Source organism: Diadema setosum, chromosome 7 (genome assembly GCF_964275005.1).
Source record: "Diadema setosum chromosome 7, eeDiaSeto1, whole genome shotgun sequence".
Taxonomy (NCBI): domain Eukaryota; kingdom Metazoa; phylum Echinodermata; class Echinoidea; order Diadematoida; family Diadematidae; genus Diadema; species Diadema setosum.
In genome coordinates this window covers 6,237,093-6,260,176 of record NC_092691.1, presented here as the reverse complement: position 1 = coordinate 6,260,176, position 23,084 = coordinate 6,237,093, and the positions used below count along the sequence as shown (strand labels likewise).

The 23,084-nt window shown below is 37.9% G+C and overlaps 1 protein-coding gene across 1 annotated transcript in view; it reads right to left on the bottom strand.

Annotated features, from left to right (window-relative positions):
• LOC140230440 (long-chain fatty acid transport protein 2-like) overlaps positions 1–20,169 on the bottom strand; it is a 40,210-nt gene extending 20,041 nt beyond the window's left edge. The window contains exons 1-3 of the mRNA XM_072310594.1: positions 19,689–20,169; positions 18,449–18,664; positions 8,386–8,547 (exon numbers count right to left, since the gene is read on the bottom strand). Of these exons, the coding sequence (XP_072166695.1) occupies positions 8,386–8,547; positions 18,449–18,664; positions 19,689–20,169 (859 nt within the window). The remainder of the gene's footprint in view (positions 1–8,385; positions 8,548–18,448; positions 18,665–19,688) is intronic.
• Between the last annotated feature and the right edge of the window lie 2,915 nt (positions 20,170–23,084).

Here is a 23,084-nt window from a genome sequence, read left to right as displayed (position 1 = left end):
GACCACTAAAGTTTGCTTACAAGTGCTCATGACAACTTTGAAATCAAGAGCTACTGCCTTCAAATATTCTGCTTTTAGTATTTGTAATATAATGTCACACAATTTTCCAAACAGTGATATGATTATATGGAATACATGTAGCGTGGTTAGACATAGATGATTTTAAAAAAATTCATATTTTATACAAAAACTCCATTTCCAACAAAATTAAATACCATAACTAACAATGTGAATACCTTTATTGCAGTACTTTTGCTCTGCTTGTGATTTAGACATTAAACCATTTGATCATCAATATTGTGCACTCTTTATCAGCTTTTCACTAGTTCTAAAAAAAAAATAATAAAAAAAATCTTGTTCAGAGTTATAGGAACATCCAGGATATCTGCCAGTAGCCTTCCATTCTGATCAACATTAGCCAAACACAAATTTTCAAGCATAGCTCACCTGCCAAAATGCCTACTAAGCTGGGATGTACCTTTTCTAATGCCCTATCCTTGACCCCGACGTAGGACATAAAGTTTAGTGGTACCTGAGAGGATTTAAAACATTATGACTGCCCATTCCAAATGTTACAGCATACTATTTCGATCAAGGGTACACAATACTACCAGCACGATCATGATCACATGTTTGAAAATAGTTATAACTGAACTCAAGTCACTCTTCAAGATGTTGGCTTCTGGTCTGTATTAAATTTTACACTTCATGGTGGACTTGGCAGCACAGCTTTCTTTCTTTTTTCTTTCTTTTTTTTTTTGCCTCCACACTCTCTCTCTTTTCCATGACATTTCCATTCTCACATTGAACTATACCTGCAAAAATTTTCTTCAGCATTTTTATTTCTTGCCTATATTTTAGCCAGCCTCAAAGGGACCACTTGGCATCATGACTTGTGATGCACACCAGTTTACTTCTCATAGGTCTACCTATATAGCATGTATGACAAATAGTGAAATTGCACTACAAAAGTACACTGTATTTCTGCATGTTCAGTGTGTACATTTTAATTTCACCAATGAAGTAGTTTTGAACAAAGATTTCGAGGGGTGAAACTTCCCGAGGTACAAAATGCCACAGGTAAATATATTAAAGGTTGAAAATGCCATTGAAATGTTAACAATATCACTTCTAGGTAAAATGTCAGTGCTTTAATCATAAAAATGCCAGAGGATGAATACCCTCACAGCTGAATAAAAAAGATTGGAGAGATACTGATGACAGAAAAGTGCTACAATGTTGGCATAAAAACAAGGTTGATATTAAATGTTCAGTTTTCTATGACTAACCCCTTGCATTTCATATCCAGCACCCTGTGAAATATGGTGCAATCTCCCCTCATCCCACCCCCAAAAAGTGGGAGATTCTGAGAAACACCCTACTGGTCTCTTTAAATCTCTTAAACTTCACATTCTTCTTTAGAGAATGTTCTTTATAATACAGCATGTGTGTATTGTCTCACATCAAATCACATAACAAGTGATTTAGTTGCATGACATACTTTGCAATCCAAACAAAAATTTTACGTTTACAAACTACTTTCAAGAGCTTTGCACCAAAAATAACTTTTTGACTCCTTGCAGAAAGCTCAATTCCTTTGCAAACAAAGCCTGGTAGAATGGAAGAATAAATACAACACATCATTTTATCATGTTCAATGCCATGTAAATGCTGACAACAGCCGGTCTGAAAGTAAGACTCTATTTTCTTAAAAAGCTACATGTAGTATACCATGAAATCTTTATTAGCTCCACAATAATGGGCTGAAATGTTCCATAAGCATAAACCCTTATTAAAGATACGTTACAGAAGGCCGCCTTTGCAATGAAGTATGTTGGTAGAGAAGATAAACACTGTGAAAAAGTGCTCAGTCAGGTTCAACAAAGCCCAGCCAATACCACATCCCACACCTTAATCATAAAAGTGTTTTCCATTGAGAATATATGTGTGTAGACACCGGCTCGATCTGCCAACAACATAGAGTATGTGTAGCTATGCTAAATCACCTATCACTATGAAACAGTAATGAGTATTATAATTACATGCAGTAATCCATACAGTCAGAACTGCAATACAGTCTCTTAGATTAGATTATTTAACAAATGTAAACAGAGAAAAACTGACCAAAAATGAATTTATTATTGGAAAAATGAGCACAGAAAATGGGATTCCATCCCGATGGAATGCCATTTTCTTTGCTCATTTTTCCAAAATAGATGATAGATTATTGTCTGTTCAGAGACAATCTTAATAGCAACTGTTTGGTCTGAGCGAAAACATCCATATTGATGAAAACTGTCTAACGGTCAGGTCAGAACCGTTGGGGGGGGGGGGGGGGGGAGGGCTAATGTGACCAACTTGTCATTGGGTGTCAATTTGTCAATTTGGGTGTCACTGGTCGAGGTGAGGATTTAGCTTTTAACGTTTTGCGAGATATTCAGAAACCACTCTCTGAGATGTCAAAGAGCATGCAATTCTAAGGGGTATCAAAAGTTCATTTGATGAAAATCAGTTTTGAAATCGCTGAGATATCCAAAAACAAGGTGAGACAAAGAGATCCTAATAAAAGGTGTGGCCTGTCGCCTTTTATTATTATCACTTTTTTTATATCTTGGCCATTTGAAAACCAATTTTCATCAAATAAACATTAAATCATTGTATTCCTTAAAATTACATGCTCTGTCATATTTCATGAGACTTAGAGAGGTTTCTCATTATCTCACTTAGGAATGTGCAAAACATGAATCCCCACCTCAACCAGTACTGTACAGTCCCTGTAATACCTCTCACACAAATTTTTTTTCACACGCCCCTTTCAAGGTAGTCAATCGGGTGATCACTGGGAGATTCAATGGGTAATCAAATGGGGAACACCCGCGATAAATTTCTTTCATACCAGTACTCGTGAGTGAGCTTCCGCTTGTATTTCTCTTGCCCGCTCGTCTGCAGTGCAAGAATGTACACATTATGGCGTTACATGCGAAAAGCGGTCCTCAAGACGCCATTGGTATGCTGATCTTGCTTTTCATCCGAGAGTTTCCCCACAATGCGGGTGCCCCCATGAGATCTCGGGGACACCTGCACGTTTACAGAGCTACCAAGTCTCACGCATTCTGCGTGAGACTCAAGCATTTAGGGCCTGTCTCACGATCTCATGCAGGGCACCCATTTTTCTCACGCATCGGGTGAAGTCTGCAATTTGTGCCAAAAATAAGGAGCATAGCTCAAAGGATTCAAGTGATAGTTGCAATTGAAGGTATATTTCCCTTTTGTCTTTCAAAGTTAGTAAAAAATAGTCACTTAAGTATGCACCAGATTGCATCATTAAGAGCTAATAATTCAAAAAAGCTCCATACCATGGGAGGGGTGACACCCTCGAGCGCCGAAACGCCGAGTAATGAAAATCTCACTCATAAAAACTTTTTGAACTTGACATCTCTGCGTTTACCAGGAACAGTTCAACAAGGGTGTGCTTTCTGAAAAGTTGTGTGGCATTTACTCAAGTATTTACAAATGATGCCTTTCATGCTACAGCATCATCCAAAGGATCGTGGGTAAGCTCGGGTGAAATATATGCCGAGTGTGACGGAGGCATATTAAGGCATGGACCTGGGTAGGGATTTGGTAGCACACTAACAGTTTTGTTTGCCCAGTCAACCACCATGATCCCCTAAAACAAACACGCATTAACTACTGAGCAAGCCTCCCCTTGACTATAAAGCCACCAGTTATTATATCTGACTAGTGCCACATTATCAGTAATCAATCTGGGCATGCTACAATGTATATAAAATGTAAGATTCCCGCTTGACATGAGGGGATAAAATGACATTAAAAGCTCATTTATATCAGAGTCTACCTTATAATGCAATACATGTGGCATTTCATTGAGTGTGAATGACTGACTGCCTGCATGTTCTAAAATAAAAACATGAAAACATGATTGTTTGCACACTTGATTCTGGTCAATAAACAGCATTACAAATCATTGATATAGGCTCTGGAAAACAATATCACTGTGATAGCTAGATTTGAATTCCATTCAACACTCCAGTTGACTTTGAACAAAAGATAAAACAACATCAAGCTATTCAACATAATAGCTTGAAATCCTAATCAGACATGATGTAAAAAAGTTCTCGAATTTTTCCTCTGTTCTTTGAAAAAAAAATCAATAAATTGGCTGCCACCACACATACAAATTAGAATCCCCAAGCAAGCATGTCATTACCTGACTATATCACTGATTTTTATAAAGACACATTAATTCAAAATCATGCTTTAGTTGAGAATCTAGCAACTTTAAACCTATTTCTGACAGTGTACCTTTTAATAGCTTCTCAGTTATCACAGCTAGGTAATTGCAACATAATTTAAAAAAAAAAAAGTTGCGAAGGATAAAACTTTCACATTCATTTTCATTTCATGTCAAAGAGCAACTTTTGGGGAGATTTGCATTGAGATGATATCATCACATCATCTACGGTTATGTAAAATTAGATGCAGTTTGCTACTAAAATCACCATTTCTTGAAAACATGTGAACTTAAAAAAAAAAAAATCTACCTTTTCTCTATGCATGTATGGCAAATTTGATGGAGCTTTCACAGCTTAGTGGTCTGACACGAACATGGCATCCAACTTGTAGAGCTTGTTATTTATGAGATGACACAAAATCAAAGTTTTGAATTGAAATGCAAAATGAGACAAATGAGGATTTCTTGCAAAATATTGTACAGTCTGTGTGCTGTTGGCTTGGCAGTCTGCCACTATGCAAATGATGCAAATACATTTTAGCTTAGTTGCAGGGAGGCATTAGGATTATTATTGAATAAGAAGTCACCTGACACACCCACAAAAACGCGACTTTCTAGCTGCATTGAACATTCTCATTGCATTTACATTCACAAGAAACAAATGCACTGAGGGAAAAAAGACACAATCTGGTCCAAAAACTTTATGGCAAAGTTCCAGGTAGTTTTTTGGCATGCATACATAGTACAGACCAATTGCATAGTTGCCTATCAGGAACAGGGAGGGGCTGTATGTTGGGGGATTGTGTGACAGTTAAAGGGGACCTCTGGAAGATTTTCAAACTTTTACATTTGAACAACTATTTTGCAAATAAGTTTTACTGAGTACAAAGTTTCAGAATTTATAGCAGTTGCCTACATGTAGTTTGAGAAATAACAATGTTTTCATAATCTATAACAAACTGCACAATGAACAAGGATGATGACATGGCAGCCTCACCATAAGAATGCATGAGTTGGGGCTCAAGGAAGCAGAACAAATAAAGAAGTCATGCATCTTTAGATTCTACACTTTATAAAGTGAACTTGTTAAGCGAGAAGTATTGTAATGGAATTACACTGCTAGATTTCTGAAATATAATGTGAGCCTCCCTTGTCATCAACAATATTCAGTGTAATTGGTTTAACAATTTTCAGAGTATTGGTTTCTCTGCTCAAGGACCACAATAAATTCCACAAATCTATTGATTTATGTACTACTACATGATGTGAAATTATGAAAATCATCTGGAATGCCCCAATCACTTCTACAAAGGTACCATGATATCAATTTGAATGCTTTCATTTCTCAGTCCTTGATGTTGCTCTATAGATTGCAGGGGAGGGGATGTGACCTCGGATCTCACATATAGATGGCAGGGGAGGGGATGTGACCTCGGATCTCAGAGGTCGGCCACACAAGGGTTTGATTACAATCATGGGAGGTATCTAATATCAAGATAAATCCATTACCAAGGCTACTACTGACCCAACTCCAAATCTTAATAGGAAACTGTGAGTGGGTCCAGACTTGCAGGTTCAAGGGCTCCAGAGCTTTATGATGACAGTGTCTACGATCTGCACTTGAAGCATAGATGTTTACTGTTTTAAAACATGATATTTTCGCGAATTGGAGCCGACATCCTTTTTTTGTGGCATGAAATCTTCGCGAGTTGGCTCTAACAGTCAATGCATATAGTGTAGACAAGAACATTTGCGTGCATGTTAATTTCGCGAATCTTGACTCTTGCAAAATTCGCGAAATTAAAATGCACACGAAAATTCCTCTTTTTACAGTAAATGTGAAGTTTTGTTTGCACATTACACACATCAGGGAAGTGGTCCCTCCCTGCACACACCTGCCAAGGAGGTATAATTATGTCACACACCCTCGTTGCACATACATTGTACTTTCACATGATTATTCAATAAAATACTAATTATTTATAGATGCTGCACAGACCTCAGCTTTGAACTGGCTAATCAAGTGCTTCTTTAATAAAAACACATACAGTCATGTACATGTATGAATGTATGCAACGACAATTGATTGACATTGTGACAAATGTCTATCACTTGGGGGGGGGGGGGGGTGGGCGGGCAGGCACATGAATCGCCAGACTGCACATGCCTGTCAAACAATGACAGAAGTGTGATACCTGGCACCTGTGTGTGCAGCAATAGCACGGCAAGTGGGATTTTAAAAAAGTGAGCATTTCTTTGCTCACCGTTCACAAACACTGCACAGGCAAATTATCGTGATGGTTTCCCCTAAAATTCAAGCTTGATTAATTTGTGCCTCGTGATGCACATCGCAAGAGTTGACAATTCAAAAGAGGTCCCCACAAGAGACTTGGCAACGGTTTTTGCATGCCACTGCAAAACTTGATTTTCAAAGACCGTAAACATCAAGCTGTGTGAATGGGACTACAGAACGTCCGTGACTTAAATCTTCAAAACATCCTTATACCCTTGAAAGCCTAGGAACTTCCTTCACACACCATTTCAAGGAATCACTTTGTGGTTATTAGTCACCCATTTAAGGAGCTTTAATACCGACGTAACTGGTAATCAGGGATAATCCACAGGCAATTCTGAACTGATGCTTTGACATTTCTTCTTTGCTTGTAATTACCCAAGATCAAATTTACGAAAGCCAAATCAGGAAATGCGATCTGTGTAGGCTACATGTGTATAAACAGATTACAAGTGAGCAAAATGTTTCGTAAATCTTTGAAAGACGATGAGTGAATGCTTGAATCACAATTGGGACCCACAGCAGAGTGAGAGGTATGAAGTACACTGTACCTTACTGCAAATATCAACCAAATGTATGCTAATATTTCTGCAAGCTGTACTTTTCCTGAACATATCAATGGACTTGTGAAATACATTCTACAGAGGAGGTGTGTGTGTGTGTGTGTGTGTGTGTGCGTGAAGGTGTATATCACACACAAAGGAGTACTTGGGGATTACAGGTTTGCATGAAATGTAATAAAAGTGTAATACATTGTAAGTGTATGTTGTACATCTAATTCAGTTTCTGGCTAGATCAAAATTAACAAAACCAAGAAAAGAAACCACATACAGGAAAGGATAAATCTACAGGAAGAGAGCTGAAAAGAAGAACTCAACAACTACAAACTGATATGATGCCAATGATTTTCCACAAAACTGTCTGAAAGTGACTTTATGTATGGGTTCAACACAAAGAAGAATTCAATGCATCCTTAGATGCTAACCTTACAAATGTAAAAAGCAAATTAGTATCTATAGACAGTAATGGAGTAGGCCTACTCTGATGGCTGAAAAGGTAAAGTGAAAAGGTATTTTGCTTTTCCTGCATCACAAATGCATAGTAATACAATAAAAAAAAATAAAAAAACACCCAGAATTGTCCCACGAAACAGGCATTTTTTTTTTCTGAAAAAACAAAACAAAACAAGGCAAGTGCCAAATTGTGTCTCACCCATTCGCTTAGAAGAAATTAATGTTTTTCTAACTCCTGGAAGTTCATTGACCCGCCAATGACCTCTGACCTCGTGATGGCCTTCAACTCCCCAAGGGACATCTACCATCCAAGTTTGGTCACAAACGGACAGAGGGATCAAAAGTTCTGAGCCATAATCGAAACGCGCTGTAAAAACATAACATTGGGCCCTAAAAGTTTGTTGACCCCTGTCTGTGACCTTTGACCTTGTGATGGCCTTCAACTCCCCAAGGGACATCTACCATCCAAGTTTGGTCACAAACGGACATTGTTATACACCAAAAGTTATGAGCCATAATCCAAACGCGCCGTAAAAACCTAACATTGGGCCCACAAGTTCTTTGACCTCTGCCTGTGACCTTTGACCTTGAGGTAACCTTCATGTTTGGTAAAATGTGTAACCATTCTTCCCTCCAAGTTTGACTGAAATTGAAGTCCTCAGAAGAGAGTTATTCAAGTATTTGTAGCATCACGAACAGACGACGGATGGAGGCACAGATGCTGCAGGCGATCCCTATAGTCTCCCCACACCACTGGTGGGCTCGATAAAAAATGGGACAGGTGGCATTTCTGTGCATCTCTGGCTGCTATTCAGATCACATACCTGCATTGATTGCACTCAAGACACCATTGATGAGACCAGAGGAATGGTAGAGCGGTAGGCAGACATAGAGGACGTCGTCTGGGCGCAGGCCACCAATGATGTTCCACACCTGATAGGCCATCATGGACGTCCGGTGGGGCACCTGGACCGCCTTAGGCAAGCCTGGAGGGTAGTGAGTGAAATTTAGCAGGAAAGATTGAGGAAGAGCTTCGAACAGTGAACATTAAGCACACATGATAACATACTTTATAATATTAAAGGAATATGTTGCAATAGATCACAAGACTCGCTCCGTATAGGAAGGAATGAAAACTATTACAGTCAAACTCGGATACCTCGAATTCGTCGGGACAGAAGAAAATGGTTCGACGTACGCGAATTTCGAGGTACGCGTACGTCGAATTTTCTTCGACTTATCCGATGTTTATCGATTTTCGACGTTTATCGATGTTCAACATGGTGTCTGTTATAGTGCCTACTGATGTTTGCATGCTTGTCAATTTGAATTGAATCAACTTTTATATGAATGAATTGAGTGAAAATCGGAAATGAAATCAAAATTTCAGAAATAAAGATTTTGGTGGCCCGATCGCGCCACCAAAAAAAAAAAAAAAAAAAAAAAAGAATCGGATGTTTGCCTTTACTTTTGAAAATGAACAGCGGTAACAATCGGCTACGTAAGATGCTAAAATAAATGCCAGGGGTTTGCGTTTAATAGTGGAAATGAATGACGGTAATATTCGACTCGGTATGATACTAAAATAAATGTCGGATGTTTGCTCATACTTTTGGAAATGAATAACGATAAGACTCAGCTCCGTATGATGCTAAAACTAATGTTAGATATTTGATTTTGCGTTCGGAAATGAATAAGGATAACATTTGGCTCCGGAAGATGCTGAAATAAATGTCGAATTTTTGCTATGACGTTTGGAAATGAAAAACAATAACATTCAACTCCGTACGATGGTTGAATAAATGTTGGATATTTCCTTATACTTTCGAAAGTAAATAGCAATATCATTCAGCTCCGGAAGATGCTAAAATAGATGTCAGATGATCGTTTTTATGTTCGGAAGAAAATAGCAGTAATATTCTGCTCCATCATGTCCATATGATGCTAAAATAACTGTCTGATGTTTGCTTTTAAATTTCGAAATGAATAACAGTAACATTCAGCTGCGTTTAATGGTAAAATTAATGTTTGATGTTTGCTTTGACGTTCGGAAAAGAGTAACAATAATACTCAACTCCTGACAATGATGAAATAAATGCTGGATGTTTGCATTTACGTTCGAAAGTAAATTGCAATAACATTTAGCTCCGGAAGATGCTAAAATAAATGTTGAATATTTGCTTTGATGTTCTGAAGTGAATAACAATAACATTCAACTCCGTACGCTGATAAAATAAATGCCGGATGTGTGCTTTTACGTTCGAAAGTAAATGTCAATAGCATTCAGCTCCGGAAGATGCTAAAATACATGTCGAATGATTGCTTTTACGTTTGGCATGTTTGGAAGTGAACAGCAGTAACATTCTGCCCCATACGATGATAAAAAAATATTGGATATTTGCTACGGTACATTTCGAAATAAATATCAGTAACATTCAGCCATACGTTTCATGGTCCAAAATGTCTGATGTCTGCCTTGACGTTCAAAAATGAAAAACAGTAACATTCGGCTCCGTGCGATGATAAAATAATTGTCAGATGATTCATTTCACTTTCGGAAGTGGACAGCAGTAACATTCGGCTCCGTTCGATAATGAAATAAATGTCGGATGTTTGAAATGAATAACGGTAATATTCTGCTCCGTACGATGCAAAAATGAATAACAGATTGTTGCTTTAACATTTGGAAATGATTAATGGTATTAATCCGCTCAGTTAGATGCTAAGACAAATAGCGGATGCTTGCTTTCACGTTTGGAAATGGATTAGGATAGTATTCAGCTCCGTAAGATTCTAAAATGAATGTCGGTTGTTTGCTTTTACATTTAAAAATGAATAACGGTAACTTTCGGCTTTTTACAATGCTAAAACAAATGTCGGATGCTAACAAATGTCAGCAAATGCTCCCATTTTCTCATTTCAAACGTAAGTTTTGACCTCCTCAATATAATGGGCAACAACTTTTTAAATAATCTCTATGCCTATTTGTCAAATCTTTAACCACAGAGTAAGATGATTGAATTTTCTATTCATTTGTTTTGGACATGGGCATCTGTATCACTTCAATAATGCTTAATATTGATTTGTCTATGTTTAGTAGGACCGATTTAGTTTTTCTAATGTTTTTCCTGATTTTTTTTGTTTTTTTTTTGTTACCAGATTTTACTTTCGACCACCAGAAAATAAAAATCAATGATATTGGTGGCCCGATAAAACTTAGTGCGGAGCCCTGTGTATTCTATTCTTCATTGTGATCGGCCTATACTTCCAGATTTTCATAATCGCATTGCTGGAAAAAAAAAAAGTTTCAGTGCTTGCGTTCTCGGGGAAGTAAACTTCGTGAAAGGCAAAAAAAAAAAATAGTTTAAAAAAAGGCACTACGAGGGAGATTGATGTTTTGACAGTGGAGCGTGATTAATGGCAAAGATATAATTGTCAACGTAAGCAGGTGTGCCCCGACGGTTGAGAAATCTACGCGCACGGTATGACTGTCTCGATCAAAAATCAAAACACAGTGGTTAAAGAAAAGCAAATGATGGGGCAGCGCGTAGTGCTATCGTAAAGCACTCCATTGGCACGGGTGCTATGTGCATACCATGTACGTGTGTTGGTAGGTGTTGGGGATTTTCCTTGTCAGCTGTGTATCGGGTATTTCTTCTTGGGCACGCGATTGTTCTGGTCTCAGAATATTTACAATTGAGTGTGAAAACATTTTTGTGACATGTCTTCGCTGTCCACGCGCGCTTAATCGGAGATGCTGAGTGATGTTTGCAATTTCGATTCGAGCAACATGCTTGGAAAAACAATAAGTTAATTAAGATCGGGACATTAGATTTCCCTTCGAGGTAACCGAACTTCGAGTTATCTTTTTCGAGCTACGCGAATTTTAATACACGGAAACTTCATCGGAACAATCGGGACTTTCATTTTGCCCCCGAGGTAATATTCGGCTTATCCGACGTCGAGGTATCCGAGTTTGACTGTACATGTAGATCCATTGAAAAATGCATTAGATGAGAAGAACACACCAGTACACAAATACAGTAACATAACTAAACAGGTTTCCTCTGCTATACAACTGAGAACATAAACAATACCTCATGGGATGTAATTTGAGATTATCAATCATAAAATCACAGAGATTTTGGGAGTGTATTAATACATTGTATGTATGCCACCAACAAAAGCAATGTAATAGTCTAAGTTTTGAAGGTACCAGCATCACAGTATTTTCATCACAATCATGGAATCATTTTGTGCATTGCACCACAATTTACATACCACAGCATTTTAACAAAAACAAATGCCAGTGTGTCACATGCAGTGGCCTTTTTAAATCCATAGCAGACACATATCTGTGTCAAGCTGTACAATTTTTGACCTACATAGAATTTAATGACAGAACATTGCATGGTAGATGCCAGTGAAGGACATTGAGCACCGGAACACCTGAATTGCAGCAATATGACCAAACATCCATGGGATATGAATGGATTTTAATAAAATGTGTAATCACATAATAAAGTATTCTAAAGTGAATAACGTCTATGTGTGGAATAATACAAATGTTTGCATATCGATATTGCCTGGAATCTCTTTTGCTTTTAGCCTTCACCTTGTTTTCTCTGAGGCTCTCACGAATACAAAGTGAAACAATTATTCCACAGTCTCAAAACAGATATCACAGAAAACTAAAAAAGACAAGTTTGTGTAACGATGAATATTCTCAACCCTCAACATTGCTTTACACAAGTGCCCTTGTACAGTATTTTGAAAGAAAACAACATAGTGTCTCTCAAATGCTATTCAACACTGCTTGAAACCAAATCAAGTTGAGAGAGATACACCCACATCACAGGCCACCATGGTACTTCTCCCATTTATTGTGATGGTGGTGTTTACAGAAGACTTTGTCACAATGCAACACCTATTTTTCATCAAAATAACTATGTCAAGGTGGGCCTTAAGTGCTTGGAAAATTTTGATTTTTTTTTTTTTCCTTCTCTGAAAACGGTGTTTAAAGGGTATGGTTTGTGATGCATGTGACAGCTATTAAAGAGATGAATTCAGTGATTACTCTTCGACTTTTAGGATATTTAATATGTTTATCGGCTTCAAGGAAAATTCATGTACCTCCATGAGATCATCTATTATGGTCACAAGACTACAGGTGTTGAACTAGTATTAAAAATCAGTATTTTACCATGTGTGACAAGCCAATCATAGTTTGCATATTATTCAAATTTATTGATTTTTCACTCTTACATAAACTGTTAAATCAATTCCTGGGCTTTTACTGATACAATAGCTCTTCTTATGCACACACAGTGTATTTGTGCAAACCTCAGATGACGAAGGGGGAGGGGGTCTTATACATTGTACTGCGTATTCTATCAAAAGCTCTAGGATTTATAAACAGACATGTTGTAATTTAAGAGAGTTGACTCCCGCAATACTCGTCATACATGACTTGTATGCTTGTTTGGACCAAACCACCATTTTAAAGGCATAATGCTATTAAAGTATAGCTAAGTAAACAGTACAATTGTAGTTATGATAAAAATGTTTCCACACTAAACCGTCTACAGTAATGGTTAAATGAGAAAAATAGTGATACACATTGTACATCCATTGTACAAATGTACACACAAACTGTATCTCCTTTCATACTTCAGGCTTTATTGCAAAAATTTCAATGTGGTACCCAAGGACGTTTTGTGATAGAACTGACCTACAATGTACACATGTGCATCAAAAGTGATATCTTGAACATATTTTAAATCACTTCTCCCAAAGGTAAACAGGACCTTTAAGCGGACAGCTGACTAATACCACGAGAACATTGAACATTTCAACATCTCAACACTGGTGTCTCGCTGGTTTCACTGTCAAACTGCTTTGTTACTTCAGGCCTACCTTACAAAACACACCTGCAATTACACTGTATGAACTTTTGCTCTGATACCATCACTGTATTCTCTTTGTAGCACAACACACAAGGGTAATCGGCATGCAGCAATACAAACATGCTACGGACAATTGTAGGTGAAGAAACTTTCAGCCACTTGTGTCACTTTATTTGGCTCCCTTTGACATTCAGGGAGTGATCACATGACAGTAACTAACCTAGTTATTCTTCACTGTTTGCCTGTAGCCCATGCACTCCATTGTTAAAATGTGCAGTGCCGGCGGAAAGTGGCAGAGAGTGGGAGGAAATCTCTTACACAAGGCATAATACGTCACCTGGGACAGTTTGTCCAAACATTCAACAACAGAAGAAACAAACATACAGACACACACACAAACACAAATACACTTTGTACATAAAGGTACACACACATGGTATTTACATTTTAAAGGCAAGCACACAGAACACACAAATCAAAGCAACACATTCAGTCAAGGTTGGCAGAAAATTGATGGACTAGACAAACTGACTGACATTTGGACAGATGGATGTCATAGACAGACAGATAACCAGAGAAAACATGTTTCCATACATCATGCAAGGTTTGAACAGGGAGGTGGTTTAATTCCCACCTCCCTGGTTTGAAGTTACTCTACGACAATCAAACACACAAAGAATGATATATTCATTGGTAGAGAATGATATTGGTAGAGAATGATATATTCATTGGTAGAGCATGCTCTTTTTAATTTGTACGAGGTGAAATTACTCCCACATTTTCCTGACTTTGCCCCACATTCAGTCAAAATACTGCAACTAGAAATGTCGCTTTGGCGACTGGTATGCCTCCGCCATAATGCATGATTTTCCCAATAGGTCTAGTATAGTACATGTGGACACTGTGTGATTACATTTTCACAAAATTGGCAAAATATTGGAATGACAAGTTTGTCACAAATGTGTTGAATGTTCACCTTCCTTGACGTAGGTTTAATTGGATGAATAGGAGAGCATGTATCTAGGGATTTAAGGACTTTAACTTGACTTTGAACCATTCATACATTTAGGCATTGAGTAATTTTCAAGGTACAGGTGTGGAGAAAAAGTGCAATTTCTGAATTGAATAGTAAATTGTTACCATTTTCATCTGGCCCTTGACCCTAAAATTCATGAGATAATTACTTTCAGGTAGAACATGCATAATATGTACTAAGTTTCAAGGTAACTTGAGCCACTTCCGAGATATGGAGGAAAAAGTTAGTTCAGCACTTTCAATTGATCTTTGACATTTTGACCTTTGAGGCAAAAAGAGAAAAAAAAAAAAACTTTCCAGAGAATTTCTATTAGGTTACACACGCATACACCAAGTGTAAAAAAATAATCCTGCTAGCATTGCATAAATATGAGGGTAATAGTAAAATTTTGAAGTCTTGCACTTGACCTTTGACACCTGACCTTTGACCCCATGAACCCTACATTCTCTAGATAATCACTTCCAGTCAGTACATGTATATACTATGTTCCATAAAGATACCTTGAACAATTTTCCAAGGTACAGAGAAAAAAAAAGAAGTTTTAATATTTCTACTTGACCTTTTGACCTTTGACCTTTGACCTCATGACCCAAACTTTCACCAGAGAATCTTAATTGGGTAATACATGTATACACTAAGTTCCAAGAAAATATCTTCAGGCATTCAATAGATATGGTGGAAATAGTGAAATTTTATGTATTTGACCCTGACTTTTTGACCTTTGACCTTTGACCTCATGACCCAAACTTTCACCAGAGAATCTTAATTGGATAATACATGTATACACTAAGTTTCAAGAAAATATCTTCAGGCATTCACTAGATATGGTGGAAATAGTGAAATTTTATGTATTTGACCCTGACCTTTTGACCTTTGACCTTTGACCTCATGACCCAAACTTTCACCAGAGAATCTTGATTGGGTAATACATGTATACACTAAGTTTCAAGAAAATATCTTCAGGCATTCAATAGATATGGTGGAAATAGTGAAATTTTATGTATTTGACCTTGACCTTTGACCTTTGACCTTGAGCATGTGCACCCAAAAGTTGATAGGCACAACTTCACCCCCTAATACACATACATGCCAAGTTTCATTAGGATACCTCAACAGGTTTCGATAGTTACCTTGTCCACAAAATTTATTACGGACGGACGGAAGGACGGACGGACGGACGGACGGACGGAAGGACGGACGGACGGACGGACGGACGGAAGGACGGACGGACGGACGGACGGACAACCCGAAAACATAATGCCTCCGGCACCACTTCGTGGCGGAGGCATAAAAACACCATGCCCTTTTTGCTACTATTCTACTCATTTTAATATCAAATTTGATGAATCACTAGGAAAAGTTCAATATTGATTTATCACAAGTACAGAAAGTAAAAAATCAGTCCAGAAAGTTTTTGTCTGTATAAAATTGTTATCAAAAATATTCCTCAGTACCCATCCCAGATTGTCTGTCGTGGATCTTGCTTTAGGGCATTGAAGGCTCTCAGAGAATTGAGGGAGGAATGCGTTAACAGGCGACACTGGGGCAGAACTTCTACCTCGTGTGTGCCTACTGATCTTGAAATCTATTGCTCTTTCTGATCCCATCATAGCTTGTACATCCCCAAAACTAAGAGACTTAACCCTAAAAAGACTGGGGGGGGGGGGGGTGGGGCCTAAAAGGCCCCCCCTCGACATTTCGCGCGATAACTCTGCAACGCGCAATGCTCTCGCCGCGATGCTCTATGACTTTTTTCTTTCGAGTTTCCCGCACATTTTGACACCAAATTTGTTACGCCCGGGGGTACGGTTCTGAAGTTACATAACTTTTTGTACATGCACGTGAGGCCGAAAATGGCTCAAAAATGTGATTTTGTGTACAAAGTCAATGCAAATTGAGTTTTTTCACATGGTTCATATAAATATGCTTATTTTTACTCTCAATGGCTAAAATTAATTTGTTTTAGGAGTATTATGCTTCAAAAAGTGTCTGCCACAAATTTTGTTAAAAAAAAACAACAAAAACAAAAGGTCGAAAAAACAAAGAAATACATAAGAAATTAATAAAACAATAAAATAAATAAGAAATTGATTTTGATACCGAGTTTTTTTTCAAGTACATTTGCTAAGAATGCCACAAAGAATAATTAGACCAAAAATGAGCACTTTTGGAGCTTTATTTACTGATTTAGATCAAAGAGTCTGATTTCTCGCATAAATCAGCACAATTAATCAAAATAAAATAAAAGAAGACTATTTCGTAAAATTAAAATATACGATCTTGTAGATTACATCGCACACTACCATTGTGCAAATTTCTGCGGCAATCGCGCGATCCACGGCCGAGATCTTAAGGGGGGGCCCTTTAGGCCCCCCCCCCCCCCCCAGTCTTTCGAGCTACCAAAATAGCCCAGTCTTTTTAGGGTTAAAAGGGATGGCTAGTACACAGTAACTGATCAGTGGGAATCAGTGGGAATGCTGGGGATGATTGTTCCAATCCTTGTGGGATTCATTTAAGAGTACATTACATATCTTTATTGTTGTGTGAAAATTATTTGCTTCAGAATAGTCTCATATTCAAGTACCGGTAATGTGCAGAATAAATGTTTCCAGGTTAGCATGCCTGTACAGTGACGGGGCATTAAACTGCACATTACTTGAATATGAGACCGTTCTGAAGCAAAAAATTTTCACACAACAATAGATATAATGTACTCTTAAATGAATCTGACAAGGATTGGAACAATCATCCCCCAGAATTCCCACTGATTTCCACTGATCAGTTACTAGACATCCCCTAAAGGCAGTTCACTCCTGGCAGCTAACAATGAGAAGGGGAAGGATGCTCATTGTGTTATAAAATACACACCTGATAAGATTTCGTTGTTAGCATTGGTCCAGTACATGCCTGTTTGCATTATCATGACCATTTTCACCTTTGGCCATTCCAAACAGGTGAAGTGTGTAACAAGTGGAACTTGCCATATGTAGCAACAATTTTTTTTTCTTCTTTTGGATTGACCCACTGGAATGCAAATTATAAAGACTACAAGTGTATGTCCAATCTACAGGGGTCAGAGAGTAATTCTGAGACATGAGGTGATTCTCACAAACATCCTACGAAGCTTGCACTATGTGTTTGTTCTTTTTAGTCTACCACATTATGCAATGAGCATATAAGTGAAAAATTCCAAGAGTCACTTTTATACTCACACCCAACTGACAAAGCCTAATCATTTGTCCATTTTGTTGATCAATATCATCATCACTTTTCACTTTAAGTGTTAACTTCAACCATGGTCTACCTGTGGAATTAAAGGGATGGTAAGTTTTGGTATTCGAAAGATGGGGCTTCTGCCGGTATACAACTTTTTTTGTGAGATTGAATGAGAAACTCTAATCAATCTTATGAGATATGAAAGAGCATACTATACTACGAGGAATTCAAAGTTTATTTGATGAAAATTGATTTTGAAATGGCTAAGATATCCAAAAACAAGGAGGCCTAATAAAAGGTGGGACGCACCTTTTATTAGGGCCACTTTATTTTACCTTGTTTTTGGATACCTAAGCCATTTCAAAACCGATTTTCATTGAATCTTTGAATACCTTTCAGGGGCGGAGCCAGGAATTCTGTAAAGGGGGGGGGGGGGGACAAAATTTTTGCTGCTATTTCCTGGTTTCAACTCATATTATCCTTTTTATTCCTTTTGTTTTACCAACAAATAAAGAGGGGGCGCATACCCTTTGTGCCCCCTCCCCACCTGGATCTGCCTGCTCTTCTATATAAAGTGGTTACTAATTATCTTGAAAAAGTTAAGATTTGAATCTCCCACCTCAACAAGCACTACACCAAATATATGAAGCAACAAGTCCAAATTGCATTTTCTCTGCAACATAAAACTTCACTGAGTTAAATCGATCACCAAGTTTGTCAAAATCTTACCGGTGGTTCCAGAGGTAAAGATGAGGGAAGAGATATCTTGAGGGGTGACTTTTGGTAACTGGTCCGAAGGGAGGGGGTTCCCTGGTACCTGACTGGTGTCCATGGTGGACACTCTGTCCGGGAGCACATGACCATTAGGGGTGTCACCGAGGACCCAGACCGTGACCTCAAGCTGCTGAAGGTCAGGCAGAAGCTCTGCTATCACATCCAGAAAAGCTGAGAAAAAAGAAGATACATACATGTACACATGCATTATCAAGGCAATGTTCTCATCAGATTACATTATAAGTAAAGCTGATCAATTGTCATATCTACAACACAAGGAGTTTACATTATAAAAAATGCGATGTGAGTGTCATTCTACATCACATCTACGCATTGGATTTGTAGGTTGACTGCAATTGAATGAGATGAAATAAGATGTACTACATCAACATGAACACGCTGAAGTGTGCGATTTACTTTCTTATGAAAAGAACATATATCCAAAACTTGTTACAGAAACATACACTTTACACTGCAGGTTTTTCAGTAATGGTTGAATCAAGGTAATAGAGCAATTCTTTAACTTTTGGATACATAGATTTTACCTTTCTAAGTTTTCCCAAACCTTGATATGTTTCACTAAGGACAAAGTTTCTGCACTCACTCAGTCAAATTTGTGACCCTTTTTCATTTAAGGTAGAATATTGGAATATGTATATAAAAAAAAAAAAAAAAAAAACATATTTACATTAGTTTATGAAAAATGAAAGGTCTCCCTGCAATTTAGCAACATTACATACAATTTTTGTGTATCCCGCTACTGAACCATCCATTAAAAAATCACAGATACAATTATCACACACAGTGGTGGAGCTAGGACTAGGAGGGTCAAAGTCTGACACTGTAGTGACAGCAGGTCTTGTCGCGATGTCGAGTCTAAAGGTAAAAGTTATGAAATTATAAAGTAAAGGTGGCATTATCGCGAAATAGGTCCACACTCCATTCACCGCCATTCATTTTGTCATAGCAGGGGACTTCTTTCAACCTCCACAGACTTTGCACATAGTGGAGGCGCACACGCAGAACGAGGGGATATCACGATTTGCCCGTAAAGGTTAAACTTAAAGCATAAAATAATAATGTAATAGTTAAGTAAATTATAGATTAATACAATATGATGTAGACTCTAATGTTACTAGTAGTTTCTAGACCCATGACCAGACCATCCCATATTGGCCATTACATGTAAATTTACCTTTCGATGTTATCAAAACTTTCACATTGCTGATTTTGATGCAGTGAAGCAAGCTCTGTGATTTTAGATTGTGATTGAGAAGACTAGTACTGATGCCCAACTTTGCAAATCCAAGCCACAGAAACACAAACATCGGTTCGTTTCGTAATAAAATCGCCGCAGTATCTCCATGCTGCAAGTCCGTGTGTGTTTTCACCCAGCGGGAGACCCGATTCGACTCTGCCTCGACCTCGGCGTACGTGTAGCGCTCGTCTTGGTACAAAACGCACGTGCGACTTGGATGTTCGACAACTCCATCGTGAAGGGCAACTAGTACAGTTCTGTTCCTGCTCGCATTTATTCGGTAGGTTAGTAACGCCTTCGCGAGTCCAGACAGATCCTTGAAATCCTTGATAAAGGTGGCAATGGACTTTCTCTTTATCCCAGCAACAATAAGACTTAAAACGAGCGCAGAAGCCCCGAGGACTTCCCAATGTCCCATGGTGAAGATGTGCCACGACGCGACACGAATGACTTGACTCCGCCCGTTCTTGACACGCGCTCAGCATGCAGGTAACGTCTAAAAGACACAGATATATAGTTCTGTGCTAAAAGATCTACTGCGTCTGTGAGTGTGTGTACATAAAAAAGAAGCCTCCCAACTTTATGGTTTCCAGTGGCTAGGCAGGTTGATCGCCAACAGTGGATTACTTGAAGCCAGAAAAGCAGATGCTTATCATGGAGACGAATACAACTCTGGAAGCACAACGACTGACGGCATCAACAACAGAAAAGAGACATGCTGTGTAACAGTATCATGAGACAGCCAAAATCAATCTGTCGTCCCCGCCCCCACCCAGACGCTCCGGCATGCCCTCCGTTTGCCTACAATCGTTTGATGAATGAGAAAATACTACGGATACACGTCACGGTCGGTCAGCTGTAACGTTAGAGTACTAAAATCTGTGTCGTCGGCCACATCAACCAACTGCGCACGTTCACACAGTACAAGTTCATCGTAATCAACGGGATGCTACTACACTGTACTTTCTCGTAACACCTTCTACACTTTACTGACTGGTTGACATGTGAAGGTTATAAAATTGTGAACTGCCCTATCAATAGTTATTCTACCGCACAGTTAAATCGTTGGTTATTATTTCATTTTATTTATTCCTCAGCAGACGGAGAATCAGGTTACTTTTTTTTTTCAATATTGGGCTTTGAAATGAAGACTATCCCATGTAAACACCGTGAGCCGATCTTTTGAGTTTTCGATGGTAGAAGTGCGTGTTATGAAACAGGTCGCGAACTTGTAGTCTAGATTCACAACCGTTTTGCTGACGGACTTCGAACTCGTAGTACGGTGTGAAGATAAGTGTTTACATAAAATACCTGGTTCGGATTGAGGCGAGGTCTGATCTTTCCGGGTCGATGTGTCGGCCCGTCACAAGTTTTGATTTTGCTTTTCAATTCAGTTCATTTCAAGTCGTTTGTTCATCTTATTTTCTGACAAAACAGTATGACAGTATTGAATTTTACAATACAGTACAAGAATAACCAATCATATTTGTGAAAATAAAAAAAGAGAAATTGAATGAAAAGCCAAAAGGCCTTGTAGAGTATTTAAGTTCCCTATATCAATACCATGTACGTGTATAATATGCACTCCGCTTCACAGCGGAATTTTTATATTGTAGGCCTATTGGATGTTTTGTGATACAACTGACCTTATACACATGTGCATGCATGTGATAACTTGAACACTTTTTCAATCACTGCTCCCAGTGGTAAAAAACACCTTCCCCTTCCAGAGGAATGACATTATGTATACCTATAATGACTAAGGATTTGCAACAACCCAAAAAGTCATAAAGGACAATTCCACTTCTTTATGGAAAGCGCACACTCCCTCAACTTGTTCATGCCATAATAATATTCATGTTAAGGGTATTCCCCTGTTTTCTGAAGTAGGAATTAAAGTCAAGACATTTTTGTGTTCTCTATACTGTACGAAAATGATATTATGATTTTTCTTCATAAGTTCTTTATATATATCGTTGTCCATACATGATGTCAAAGAGTGTGAATAGTCTTCTCTTCCGGCGATGGCCGCATCACCAAAACTTTCAAAATTAAAAACCTTTGAATGGATTTTCCACTAACTTTGCTAATAATTATGTTGTATTAGGCCTATATACCGCATTCCTTTAATATTTATGTATCTGGGTTACAATATACTTTTAAGTCAAATGAAAAAAAAAATGTTGTTAATATAATAGGCCTCCTATGCATATAGTATTCAAACTGGTTAGTCGTTGTCTCAAGTTAATATAATCTACGTCCATCTAGGATAGATTTGAAAACGAGGAGACAAAATACCTAGGCCTATTGAAAAAAAAAGGAAATGATTCGGCGTTCCTGTCTTATAACCCCAATTTCACTCCACTTTTAATTCGACTTAAATGAATAGAGAATTAAAGTCTGATGAGACAAACAGAATGACAGAAGATTCTTTGAACTGCATGAACCTGAAATATTTAAAGGACAAGTTCACCTTCATTAACATAAGGATTGAGAGAATGTAGCAATATTAGTAGAACACATGATTGAAAGTTTTAGGAAAATCGGACAATCCGTTCAAAAGTTATGAATTTTTAAAGTTTTTGTGCAGTCACCGCTGGATGAGAAGACTACTGCAGTGTATGATGTCACATGCGTACAACAATATAAGGAAAATATAAAGAGAATTTCACAGAATTTCATCTTTTGAAAAAAGTACACATTCCCTTGACTCGTTACTGACATACTCTCTAAAAAAAAAAATCGACTGAAAATTTTCACTCTTGAAAGAGTGAATACAAAAAAGAGTGAATTCAGAGTGAAACTGGAGTGAACTTTGAGTGAAAATGTTCATTTTCACTCGTTTTAGAGTGACGTCAGGGATCACTCCAAAATCTTCGACTGATCCCTGAGGTCACTCCAAAATGAGTGAAAATTAACATTTTCACACAAAATTCATTCCAATTTCACAAATTCACTCTTTTTTGTATTCACTCCTTCAAGAGTGAATATTTTCACTCGATTTTTTTAGAGAGTATGTTATGGGAAATATTATTCCCATTGCCTTTAGAAAGAGGCAAGTCAAGTGCTCTTTTATTATGTTAAAAAAGTGAAAATATGTTGAATTTTCTTTACATTTTCTTTATACTGTTGTACTCATATGACATCACGAGCCTTAGTAGTCTCCTCATCCAGCGGTTCCAACACAAAAGTTTTAAAAATTCATAACTTTTGCATCGATTGTCCAATTTTCCTCAGACTTTCACTGATGTGTTCTACTATTGCTGCATTATCTCAATCCTTATGTTAATGAAGGTGAACTTGTCCTTTAAAGACTGCCGTCATCGTTCCCGA